Source organism: Pseudoliparis swirei, chromosome 2 (genome assembly GCF_029220125.1).
Source record: "Pseudoliparis swirei isolate HS2019 ecotype Mariana Trench chromosome 2, NWPU_hadal_v1, whole genome shotgun sequence".
Classification (NCBI taxonomy): Eukaryota; Metazoa; Chordata; class Actinopteri; order Perciformes; family Liparidae; genus Pseudoliparis; species Pseudoliparis swirei.
In genome coordinates, this window is record NC_079389.1 from 14,114,956 (window position 1) to 14,128,639 (window position 13,684).

At 40.9% G+C, this 13,684-nt stretch overlaps 1 protein-coding gene across 7 annotated transcripts in view; it reads left to right on the plus strand.

The window, feature by feature from the left end:
* epha3 (eph receptor A3) overlaps positions 1–13,684 on the plus strand; it is a 93,438-nt gene that overhangs the window by 47,570 nt on the left and 32,184 nt on the right. For 6 of the 7 annotated variants that reach the window (XM_056423233.1, XM_056423198.1, XM_056423216.1 and 3 more), the window contains 5 exons: positions 1,682–2,041; positions 6,481–6,605; positions 11,792–11,954; positions 12,149–12,254; positions 12,802–12,866. In XM_056423233.1, the coding sequence (XP_056279208.1) occupies positions 1,682–2,041; positions 6,481–6,605; positions 11,792–11,954; positions 12,149–12,254; positions 12,802–12,866 (819 nt within the window). The remainder of the gene's footprint in view (positions 1–1,681; positions 2,042–6,480; positions 6,606–11,791; positions 11,955–12,148; positions 12,255–12,801; positions 12,867–13,684) is intronic. The other variant, XM_056423208.1, reaches the window with a different exon arrangement.

Here is a 13,684-nt window from a genome sequence, read left to right on the forward strand (position 1 = left end):
AAAATGGATATCTGGGGCCCTAAACAAAAATTGCAAACATACCCAAGCACACCCCTTGCCCCCCCCCCCCCCCCACTTCTTTGAATCCTACAAACGCCCCTCCAGGAAGCTATGGGATTATCATGTGAACATTTTAGAGCATGTTTTATTCACAATGTCACGGAAAACTCTTCACTCAGCTCTCTGGTGCCATGGAAATGTTTACCTTGACCGTGAGCGGCAACCGAGGTTCCGTGTCTCCATGTGCTGCTCCGGATTCAAAGTGTCTTATATTACGGAAATAGTTCACTACAAAGGGTGGTTTGCCTAAGAAAAAAATGTTTGGCAAGAAATAAGCCATGCAGTTGCCTCAACTGTTTTCAAATAGATAACAGGGGTTGGAAAGTGTTTGGGAGTTTCCAGAGCCGGCGTGCAGCCATCAGGAATGGTTATTTATGGGATGAGTAGTTCCTTCACTCTAAAAATATTTATACATAAAGTTTTGTATCTTTTTTTACTTTTTCTTGCACCCGATCAAATATTTAATTGTCAACATTCATCTTACAGTTGGTTGGCTTAGTTCCATTCCTAAAAACTCTTTATATCAGGACTTGTAGAAACAAATTGAGTGAATGAATGGAAAACTCATTTCCAGAACCAGAGTCACTGTTGAGCTCTAGAAACTTCTTGTGACAATTATATTAAGTTTAGGAGCTGCAGAACCACTTTTAACTTCGGAGTCATATTGGATTTGTTACAACATCAAACAAGGAGTTTCTTATTAAGATTTGTCCACCTTGCAGATGCCATGATGCAATTTTCTATATTCAAGTATTTGGTGTATCTACCTTCTGATTTTTCTCTCGCACAAACACACAATCAAAGACTGTCATGCAGATTACCAAGACAGGAGCTATGCATAGTTTGGGAGTGAAGTAAATTGTTGTAAAGTCAAACAAACCAAAACAAACATTTGATCTCAAGACATAATCCGCTAAACCCATTTCCTTTCTTCTCCTCCTACTTCTCAACATAGTTATTTTGCAGTTTTGTTTTGTTCCCCATCTAATTACAGTCACAGCTTTGATATACAAATCTGGAAATATTCAGAGGGATCTGCATCATTTATATGCCAGTCTGAATTAGACTGTCTTTTCTCATTTTTTGGCGGAAGATGCTGTCATGCCCTTTTTTTCTTTAGACTGATCCAAAACAAGAGGAAAATGAATCGTGTATTACATACACCGAGTCATATGAACTCAATCCTGATCCATAATTAAACTACAACATTTAGAACATTCTTTATGGATTGAAAATCTCCTATTAGGGAAGCGACAGATGCACTTTAACGGCCTGTTAAATGGCGATAGTTACTACCTGAATAACTCACTTCCTGGGAAACAAGTGAGTCTTCAATACTATTAAAGACTTAAAGTTTGTCGGTATTAAATTAATACAGATAAACTCCAACCAATAAAGCCTGATCTTTGAGTGAAAACCTACCAACCCCCCTTTTTAGATGCTGTATGTTTTTTAAAAAAGTGTTACTATTATCATTCTCTCCTTTATTTGCTCTCTTCCCTGTTCTTCTATCATCTTTCTTCTAATTTACTTTCTTTATTTCTTTTTTACTTCACACACCAAATGTTTCTCTCTTGCTTCTATTTTCACCACCACCCCACTTCATCTTCTTCTCCACCAGGACCCCCTTCAGCTCCTCGAAATGTGATCTCTTCCATAAACGAGACCTCTGTTATCCTGGACTGGAGCTGGCCGGAAGACTCCGGCGGGCGCCGGGACGCCACCTTCAATGTCCTGTGCAAACGCTGCCGAGGGGAGGCTGCTAACGGCACTAGCGGGGGCAACCTGCGTTGTGAGCCTTGCCGGAGCAAAGTTCACTTCCTGCCAAGAGCCACGGGCCTCCACAACACCACGGTGACGGTGGGAGACCTGCTCGCCCACACTAACTACACCTTTGAGATCGAAGCGCTGAACGGTGTGTCATCGCTGGCACCCAAGATGAGACAGTACGCCGCTGTCACCATCACCACCAACCAAGCTGGTGAGCTTCTATCACAACAGGCGGATAGAGAGACAAAGGCATGCACTCACATATTTAGACCACACTTTATCAAATGATGAGGTTTTTAGACTATGCGGTTTAGCACCACCAATACAGGACTCTGTACACCATGCACATACTCTCTATGGGGGTGTGGTTTTAATGCATGAGTGTATTTAAAATGTGACTGTGGGTAGAACCGCAAGTTTATCAATAGAAAATTAGCAGCTCCCTTCGCACATGGATAATATGCAATACTTCTCTCTGTACTGCACCCCATTTCTCCCTTTTCCTCTACATATTCTTTTAATATAATACACTAGCCTGTAGTGTGCTCCAAGCATACTCAGTCCAACCATCAGAACTGGACATTAACAAGGCGATCCCAGCCCGCTATTCGCTTGTTTAACTACTGAGATCGAATGTCTTTTGCAAATTGAAAAACAAATCTCATCCTTTTAAAAAGACACTCCAGCATGAGGATGGGTACCGACAGCTCTCATCAATCTTTTATACAAATAGCTCTCGATGCATCAAGTCTTTAGATGACTAAGAAAGCAAAGGGAAGTGGTGCTGTGAAATTCCAAGAGTCAAATAAATCTATCTGCAGTAGAAGGCGCCAAACCTCAGACATCCCTGACTCGAGCAAGGAATGTGCAGTGTTCTGGCTTTAGGACATCGATTTATTATTTTCCATTTCCCACTTTCTTCAATGTTCTCTGACACAGTTTGCCTTTGTTTTTGGTTTTGTGTTCGCGGCTGCAGTGTTTTTTTACTCTTTTCCACTCAACCATTATCTCTCTTCATCTGGAAACAGGATCCTTCCCAACCCAACACACACACACACACACCATGCTATTGTCTTCTTCCATATATGCCGCCCCCCCCCTGCCCCCCATGTCTCTGCAAGCCTTTTTCTGCTCCCAACCTTGGGAGGTGATTTAGTACTCGGTAGGTGGTTTTTGGAGCTGAGTGAACAGATGGGTGCTGTCTCTCAAAAAGTTGTCACACAGCGAGGTCAGACGCTCCATCACATCCTTGATGATAGGCAGAAGGCAATAGCTGTGAATTTAAACGGAGAGGTTGCAGTATATGTCGTGAAGCGTAGCGAGTCCCGTCTTTGTTGTGATTTGAATGCACACGTGGCACCTCTTTGTAGCTGCTTTATTCCAGGAGCACAAGAGTTGCTTTGATTTACGGGCTACGGTGGGGGCTTTGACTGCGTTCAGGTAATCAGTGATGCAGGACATGGCTGTCAGTCAGGACGTGTTTCATTTCCGAAAAATCAAGACCTCAATAAAAACATTTCTCTTTCTGTGATTGGAATTAGAACGATGCTTAAACAGCATTTAGATTTAATATGTTGGAGTTCACTCAAGGGCAAGCATGTTCACACAAACAAACTATAAGGGTAGATGCACTGAATCATACATGAGTAAACTCATTGGTCGGTGTCATAAATATGCTAATGTCAAAGGTTGTAGGTACACACATTACACAGATATAATGGTGTTGACACACCTTGAATGCATAAAAAGTGACACGTTTAGACATGACCTCTTTAAAGTGACAGGGCAGGGATGAGAGGTAAATATAGATTGTGTGTGTGTGTGTGTTCACATACAGTACGTGCACATATGTCTAGCCTGGGGATAATCCTATATTGTTATGAGGGGATAGAGCAATAGAGATTGAAAGCCACATTTCAGGTAAAGCCCATATTATTATTAGTAACCATTATCTGTGTGGTAAATCAGGGGGATCAGCATTTATATTGGATTGGATTTACACTAACCCTAAGAGGGCTGTGTGTGATCTGAATATTAAAAAACATCTTTAATGTTTCAGCAATCATCAGAGGAGATGAAACTGTATCTTTCCATATCACAGATCAAGCACATGCACACACAAAATCACGATGCTTTATTATAACACACAGCCACAGAGTCCTCTCCCTCTCGAAGAAAAATATCAGCCTGCAGCTGCACACCCTCCATCAGCCCTGAGAGTTTACAAGGATTAGGTATGTCAGTTCTCTAGCCCCACTTGTCTATAGTATTCTTTCTCTCACAAACACACACACACACACACACACACACACACACACACACACACGTACAGATGCCAAAGCTGTTAAAAGCTGGATTAAGTGTTTCCCTGGGAAGGAGCTGTGTGTCCTTGCTGTGCTGTCAAGGTGCTGTCAGATGGCTCTCCTCATCCTCACTCCCTTGCCCTCCACTCATTGTTATAACGACGCAAACAACAGAGTAGCTATGGTCCACATTTTTGAAAAATATATATATGTGCATGCTGAGGTAAAACACTTCTTCACCTGGTGGTTGATTATCCTACCTGTAGCTTCCAACACCGCTCAGCTTTGACTTCAACGATTAACACTTCAGACTCGGTATTGGAACATAAACTCACATGGCCACTGTTCAACATTTTTCTGACCATCTATGTATACTTCTTGATCACGTCTTGTTCATAGAATGTGAATGTAAAAAAAATTTGCAGAAAGAAATGTTCTTTTTAGATTCGTAAAAACAAAAAATGTTGATTTGAAAATAAGTACTTATTATCAAAGAGAGGCTAGAAGGGGAAGCAACTGAGAAGCAGTAAACAAACATGAGTTTCAACACTTCAATTTGTCACAAAACACAAGTGTGATTGTGGATCCACTCAAGTGACCACCTGTGGGTCTCGCTGCATTGAAAAACCCTCAGTATCACTGCAAATAAAAATAATCAATCAGATATGTGTCAGCAATGTCATTGGACAACATTTATTTCCGATGAATCCTATAGCAATGAACTCTAAAAGTCTGCCAGTCCAACAGTGTACCAGATAAATAAAGTATAAATGCAGACAGCTGTGTCGTGTCCCTTGCATCGCATGTGAATGATGCTGAAGGCCAGTTTTAAGGTCATTATGGGCCTGGTATGCTGTATTAGTTTTTACAGATATGACAGAGACTGGCAGCAAATTAAGGAAATAGACATGCAGGGAGAGAGAGAGAGAGCGAGAAAGAGAGAGAGAGAAGCAAGAAGAAGGACAAGGAGGAGATGAACTTGAAGCTGCCTCCAAGCAGCCCAGACACAGTAAATCATTACCACCATAAACCACAGAGCCAATAAAAAGCATCACCCCGCTATCAGAACCAGAGGGAGAGGAGGAGAGAAGGAGTAGGGGGGTACAGAAACAAGATTCTCCCCATCTGGATTCATTACAGGAGAAAAAATAACTTCCCGCAGAAATACACGCGAGTATATGCACGGATAGATACATGCACACACACACACACTGCTTTGTAATCACAATCAAGAAAGGCTCAAACATTTCAAAGACAAACATGTTTTTTCCCGTGGTCTAATAAAATTAAAAGTCGATGCCTCAGATGCCGGGCTGGCCCTGGAGCTGCCTGGCAATTAGAGAGTAGTAAAAAAGGGAAATGAGGAAGGGAGTGAAGAGCAAGAGAGCAAGAGAGAACGAGGGTGGGTGCAGGGCTTGATAGAGGAAGGGATGTGCTAAATTACTTGGGAACATGTGAACTCCCCGAGGCAAGGCGATGCATGGGTGAAGGACTGGCCGGGAAGATTGGGAGGGAGAAGGCGCCACACCAAAAGGGACAGCAGTGAGACGAGGGGGAAGCGGTGGTTTATATATACAGTATATTCAAATTAATACACTTTTCAGAGAATATGCAGCGCAGCAAGTTTCTCCAATAAATGCTAAAGGAGAAGCCATTTTAATGAATTGTGTATGTGTAAGCAGGCACATAATGTGAATTATTGAGACACTTAACATGTTAACCAAGCACAGTTTAGTTTTTCTTCATTTTGATTCCTGCTTTGTCCCACAATCAGAAGCTGTCACTCTCCATAACACAAGTAATCAACTGATTAAATGAAAATAATGTAAGAAGAAAATGTCAATACTTTAAGGTTAATTTTTAATCTGGAAAGGTTTCTCAGGATGAAGAAAGTTTAGGTGACAATAAAACAGTTTTAACTTGCAATCCCATTGAAATAGTACAATGCATTAAGTTTTATTTTGATGAGTTAATGTTGAATCAGCACTGACCTAAGCATTATCTACTTCGCTTTCACCGAGGTGAAATGCATGTCACTGATGTCAATATTATATTTCGAGTTATTGTGTGTGTGTGTGTGTGTGTGTGCGTGCGTGTGTGTGTGTGAGTGCATATATACACAAGTCAGTGTTTGAATTAGTATACATCGTCTTGTTCCACGCACCAACCCCGGGCCAAAGCCTTTATTGCAGCCCCACCGGGCAGCAAACTGAATTAGGCTAACAGGAACCACAGACAATTTCCAGGATGCAACACCGGGGGACTGAACTTCCACTGAACCCCACAATGAAGGAACTCACTCTCTCTCTCTCTTCCACTCTCATGTCTGTCTGTGTCTCCCACCCAGCTCCCTCCCCGGTAACAGTGATCCGAAAGGAAAAGACGTCTCGGAACAGCGTCTCCCTGTCCTGGCAGCAGCCGGAGAGACCCAATGGCATTATCCTGGACTATGAGATCAAATACTACGAAAAGGTTGGTCCAGAACAAACCGATGCCAATGTGTTCGCCTCTCTCAGCACAGCAGCACCAGGAATTGATTCCACTGTGATCCGCCCTGTCACTACAAGAGTACGGCCAACACACGATGCAATTTGATGTGTAAATGAGTGAGCTTCGTAGCTGTACAGGACTGTCTCAGAAAATTAGAATATTTTGATAAAGTTCTTTATTTTCTGTAATGCAATTAAAAAAACAAAAATGTCATGCATTCTGGATTAATTACAAATCAACTGAAATATTGCAAGCCTTTTATTTTTTTTTATATTGCTGATTATGGCTTACAGCTTAAGAAAACTCTAAAATCCTATCTCATAAAATTTTAATATTTCCTCAGACCAAGTAAAAAAAAAGATTTATAACAGCTGAGTGTTTGTCAAGGCTCAGGAAACCCTTGCAGGTGTTTCGAGTTAATTAGACAATTCAAGTGATTTGTTTAATACCCTACTAGTATACTTTTTCATGATATTCTAATATTTAGAGATAGGATATTTGAGTTTTCTTAAGCTGTAAACCATAATCAGCAATAAATCAGAATAAAAGGCTTGCAATATTTCAGTTGATTTGTAATGAATCCAGAATGCATGACGTTTTTGTTTTTTAAATTGCATTACAGAAAATAAAGAACTTCATCACAATATTCTAATTTTCTGAGACAGTCCTGTATAACCCATGGATGCATTAAGGAGTAGAGTCCACCGACATTAACGGTGGCCTTTTATTACTATGTTATTTACTTACTCAGCACTTACGTTGAAAAAGTCTCTGCACGTTTTTGGGCCCATAGAGCATGCTCACTGGAATCCTCCTCCAGACATGCCATCCATCCCATGGCAGGGTATGAATCTTTTCATCAAACTCTTGGCGAAACAATGAAAAGTTCATTTGTAAAATGATAAACTATTGCTTTCATCGGACTGTTTGCTGGATTTTCTACTGTTTTCACGTCATGTTTTCTCTCCATTTCCCCACTACCTGTGTTGTCTTTTCTCCTTCTTGTGTGTGTTTCCGTCTTTAGACTTTTGCTTTGTACTGCACTTATGTTTACCTTTCATCTCGCTCCCTCTATTTCTCATCCTGTCCTCCTCTCCTTAATGGAGACACTTTTTATGGTCGATAGTTAAGGCGTCTCTGGGGTCACTCATTCCTCTGTGAGGGAAATTAGTGCAGAACGAACTGCACTGGCTTTCAGCACCAATGCAGTGCTACGGCTGACATTTGATGGTGAAATTAGCCGCGGATGCAAGTTTAATCACTCCGGCAGATTCAGGGCGCATGTGCGTGTGTGCATGTGTGTTCCCCAGATCCCGGTTTGCGTGAATGCCAACAGTGTGGCCCCTAATCTCTTGATTAGTAGGCAGACAGAAGCTGTTTTCTCTCTAAACTCTGTTCCCTGCTCAGCCATCCTCACCTCAGACGTTCAAACAGAAAACAGCCAGAGGAAAAGTTAATGACTGATACCGGGTCAGAGCTCAGCGCAGCTTGACTTCAGCAGCCATAGCTTTTCAATCGCACACTCACGCTTACACATTACAAATGCATATTCATCAAAAGAAGAGATGGAAACTAATGGAACGCTGAAGTGTAAGGAAGAGCCCGTGTAATGAAACATATCTTGGCCTTTGCGCTGATCCCTGGTAATCACATCGTCTCTCAGGAATTACTGGAGACACTTAGGGACAGACACAAACTCACAGGATTCTTCACAGCAGCCATACACACCCGGGGCTTTTAAACCCCAGACAAAAGGCTCTTCCATGCAGAAGAGTGAAATGGGACAACCAGGGGAGACCTCCCCCATAACAACCCAGGATAGAGGCCTCTTGGTGTGGCAGGCAGAGGGACGCTGAGGGCCTCTAGCGTGCCTAGCATCAAGGCCAGAGGAGGACAAAAGTCGGAGCACAAATAACCCACCCTGAGACCACACCATGACTCACTTAGGAGGCAGAAAGAGGCTTTTAGGGACACACATACGCAGACACACACACACAGATATAATTGCATGCACACATAAACAGGATGGTGAAAGAGAACACGAAAACAGCTTTAGTTGAGATTACAAGAGAGCTTTTAGCGAGAAGATGTTCAGATTTGCGGCATCAGCCAGACGTTCTGCTCTTTTCAATGTTTGTGGTTTTCTCTGTCTTTATTTACTTAAGTTTAAGACAGACATGCACAGTGTACATTATCATGTAATCCAATAGGCATTCATCGATGACTCTAGCTTCTCTTAATGGAGAAAAGTGAACATTTTGCCAAAAACCACACAATATCAATCAAACTTGGAATGATGAATTACTTGCAACAATATATTCCTGTGTTCAAACCAATGCAGACATCAAAAGTCAGGAAAGTTAGGTTTTAGGACAAGTACAACTTTTTGAAGAACATTTGAAAAGTTGGAATATTTCATTTGTACAGGCTTCTAGTGTGAACTCTATAATGTCGGCAGAGCACAAATATTAATCGTCACAAGTAATTTAGACAGTAACTCCCGAGTGCGAACCAGTTTTGTGCAAGATTTCCTGACAAAACAGAGAAAAAGGTGTCCTTAATAATCATCCATGTGCATCTGATAGGTAATTTTCTGTATCGTTGTGTTTAAGTCAAAGGAGGCTTTGAAGAGCATTAATAACCATCGAAGTTCAAGGCATCTGTTGCTTCCAAAGTTACATGAAATATAGTCTTGGTTATGATCACATTCCCACTGATGGATTTTTAGCTTCAAAGGAAGTTCAACTTAAAGGGGAAAGACAACGAACTGATGCAGTGACAATTTCTGCATTACACTCATACCAAATAAATCTAGAAAAATGTACAACAAACTGTATGAAACTATATGATACGATACATTATGACTAAATCCAACTTGAATAAAGACATGCAACCCTGCATAGTGATGAATTTCTCCTACTTTTATTCTATATGAATAGTAATTAATCACACTAGTGTGAGGCTAGTGTTTTATATGAACAGTCATTAATAACACAATTAGTGTGAGGCCATGTGAAAATGTGAACAGTTTTATAACATTAGAAGCTTAAGTGGTTCATAGCTTACAACAAATTATTTATAATTAGCCCCACCTAACCTCTCTTTAAAAAAATAAATGAAGCCCAACACCGTAAGCTTGACCCTCGCTGCTCTTTTCAGTAACACATACCACTTTATCACACGGTCGTGAAACCAGAGGCCCTGTTCCCGAATTAAAAGTCCTATATATGGGAATTCGGAGGGAATGTTTGGGAATATTCTTGGGAATTTTCAACCCGAAAACGTTCCAGAAGTAAAGAGGTGTTTCATCTTTGTAAATGCCAGGCCGGCTGTGTGATCCTCCTGTTGCTTTAAAGGGTGCTCCACAGCCGATAAGGCATTTCCAAGTGCACTTTGTGAAAATAGAATTTGTGGGAATATAATTTGCTAATTGTTTTTGCATGTTTTATCACTCCAATCTAAAAAGCAGAAAGAGAGAAAAAAGGGAGAGAGAGCTTCAGATCCACTTTAATTTGGCCTGTTTATTTAGTCTTAGATGGAAGGAATGCTGGCTCAAACACTGTATTTACAAGACTTCGGCTGCACATCTCCTGTTTTTGGGTCTGTGTGAGTTTGCATCTATATGTGTGTGTGTGTGTTATACAAGCTATAATTTGCTACAGCTTTGTTTAGATTTTCAAAGTAAAACGCAGCACAGAGGCCATATTAAATTCTAGCAGTGCTCTGGTGAGACACACACACACACACACACCATTGAATAGTCAATCACACAACTTGTCGGGCTGCCGTATGCATAAAAGTGAGGTGTTTGACTTGAGTTCCTTTCTTTGTGTCTTATCTTTCTCTCTCTCTCTCACACACACACACACAGAGACACACACACACATAAAGGTGCTTGTACCTCACCTGTGTGTGATTTTCAGGGGATCACATGCTGTCCAGAACGCGTAACGGTGACAAGCTGCGAGTAGATTTATAGTTGTGATGAAGAGTTGTCCCAGTTCTGGTGTATCAGTTACCTCCTCCAAGCAGTTTAAAAAGCTTTGTGGGCCATAAAACTCTGATCCACTCCATTAATGGACCTTTAGTGTGTGTGTGTTTGTGTCCATGCGTGTGAATGTCGACTTGTGTTTATGCTATGTCCCGTAGCAATGAATGCCTCTTTATAACTGGGTCTATAAAAAGGATTTGACTGGCTCAATACGATTCGGCCTTGGATGATTTTTATGAGCTTGGCTACATTGCAGAACATGTAGCTCATTTTTAGGATTGTTGAAGTCATCTCTAATAGCTTGTCATTAAGATTTAAGATCAGTGTAGTCCTATTTTCCCCCTATTTAGCAGTTGGTTTCATGTCATAGTCTTCAACTATGGCATCTTTGTTTGAAGCAATAAAGTAAAACAAAAAAAGAAGCATTTTATTCACTCTTTTTTTATATGAATCTATTTAATAAATCTAATTTCAAATTACAAATAGATAAAGCAAAAATACACCAACAAATGAAATAATAACCAAATTGCATATAGCATACTTTATGCATGTTATAGATTAATCAACTGACTGTTAAGTACTCCATACTGTTTCATATCCACTCACTAAACATATATGAGCATTTTTATTTTTTAAGTAACCATTTTCCAATTTTTGATAATTGATTATTCTTTTGTTTGATGCATCATATTTATATATTTCTAGATGGCTATATATCAATATAAGTAACACAAGACTAACTGGGAGCATACTACTGCACAATAAATAAATACATGAACAATAAATAACGTTATTGGATTGGGTCATCCTCTTATCCTCAGTGTGGAAATATATCACTGCCCTCTCTTCTCGCTCCACCTCCCGTCCTCTCATCTTCTGACCACCGTTTTTCTTCCTTCCACATCTGGAAACAATCTGCCGAATGCACCCCTGGTGTGTAAATTCTCGTGTTGTTTTATCAGTGCAGATCAGTGGAGAAGTCATAAAATAAGAAGAACATAATTCATCAGTTTGGGAAGAAAGCCTAACTGTCCAGGATGTGTGTGTGTGTGTGGGCGTATGTACATATGTACAGTACATACACATAATGCACAGTGTTTTTTCATTAATGGTGTAAATTGTAGTATTAAAAACAAATATTGAATGTCCGTCTCTTCTATTGTCCGCCTTGTCTCAGGAGGAGCAGGAGACCAGCTACACCATCCTCCGTGCTCGGGGTTGTAATGTGACCCTGAATGGTCTGAAGCCCAGCACCGCCTACCTGCTGCAGATCAGAGCGCGCACAGCTGCCGGATACGGAGCCAGCAGCCCCAGTTTCCAGTTTGAGACCAGCCCCGACTGTGAGTTCAGCTCAGAATCTGCCTTTTATCGTCATTCTTGGGCTGAGAAATCACTGCTAATGAAGAGTGAGATTTAAAGCCGTATTTAATGCAAACCACTCCTATTTTCGTCCCGGGTGATGCGTGTACTCTGATGAGTTTGTTATAGAATGAAGTTCAACACTGCTCACTACCTGTTGCTCTCTGTCCTTCAGCAGCCTTCTCCATCTCCAGTGAGAGCAGCCAGGTGGTGCTGATCGCCATTTCCTCCGCCGTGGCCATCATCCTCCTTACCGTGCTGCTCTACGTCCTGATTGGCAGGTCTGACTTGATTCTCACTCAGGGTTTCCTTCTCTGATCACAGCGATTCAGATGCTAACTCTCAGTGTTGCATTTTCAATTTTGGTATTTTGTAGTTCATTAATAGTTGTAGCTATTTCAAGACAAAAAGATAATTAATAACAACATTGTGTTTCTGGTTGCCACACTGTGGCGTTACTACCGGTTTATCAGTTTAACCAATTTCAATCTTGCCTGAATGTTGATTGTATACATACTGTATAGCTCCAAAATAGCTGCATACTATGTATGTTGATCTTTCACCAAATATGTACAATGTCCTCGATTTCTCGTCTGTAATTCCCGTGGGTGTGCGTGTGTATGCATAAATGTATAAGACCTACATTATAAGACTTACTTATCCTCTTTTGGTTTGTAAGAACTGGGACTACACACACACACACACCCACACAAACACACACACACACAAACACACACAGTGTGCGCTAGCCTTCTAGCTGGGCCAATGGGTGAAGTCCTATTGGGAGATGTGGCACTACTTATGACCTTTCTCTGTTTGGATTGGCAGGTTCTGTTGCCACAGCAAATCCAAACATCCTGATGAGAAAAGACTGCACTTTGGCAACAGCCACAGTAAGTACTGCACCCTGTTTCTGTGAGGCGTGTTTCAATATCTGCTCACATAGTAGAACAACTAGCTCATTACTATAGCTTGAGATGTTTTTCTCAACACATCTTGACCGACTCTGGTTGTTTTAGAGCAGCTGTTTGCAAGCTTGAGGTGGTTTCCCCTTTACTTTGGTTCATTTGGTCATATGAGAAGACAGTAATTGGACCGAGACCATGCTGAGGAGACGGTTTCTCGGTCCATTTACAAACCAATCCTGGAGGCTTCTCTTGGATGGGGAACAAGTGTCCCTCGGTGTTATGAGATTCAAGGTTTAAACTATTTCTGATTAGGTTTACTCCCCAAAAATATTTTCATTCATAGATTTTTTAACAGGGACAAAAAGGTTTCACTCACACAACTTTTTATGAAGTTTAAATTGGACCAATATGTAAAATAACGAAAGTAAAAACGCCTGATGTGGACCAACACAAAGGAGCAACATAGTTAGAATTAAACTTTTATGTCCTTCTTTATTTCTTGTTCTCCTTTATTCATATGCAATATGTTATTTATATGGAATACTACCTTTAACTTTGACCCAGGTCTTGGCCCCCACACTCCCCAGGCACTGAACTGTGGCCGTCCACCGCTTCCTGAATAGTTTGGATGGGTCAGATGTGCAGCATAAATTTCCCCCATAGGGACTAATAAAGAACAAATTTATGACCTAAAGGGTAGCTTATGTCTTAAATTATATAATAATATCACTATATCATGTAATTTATTGTAAGTTCATTTGTGGGCATCACAAATCAGCTGTACATTGATGACTGTGTGTGCC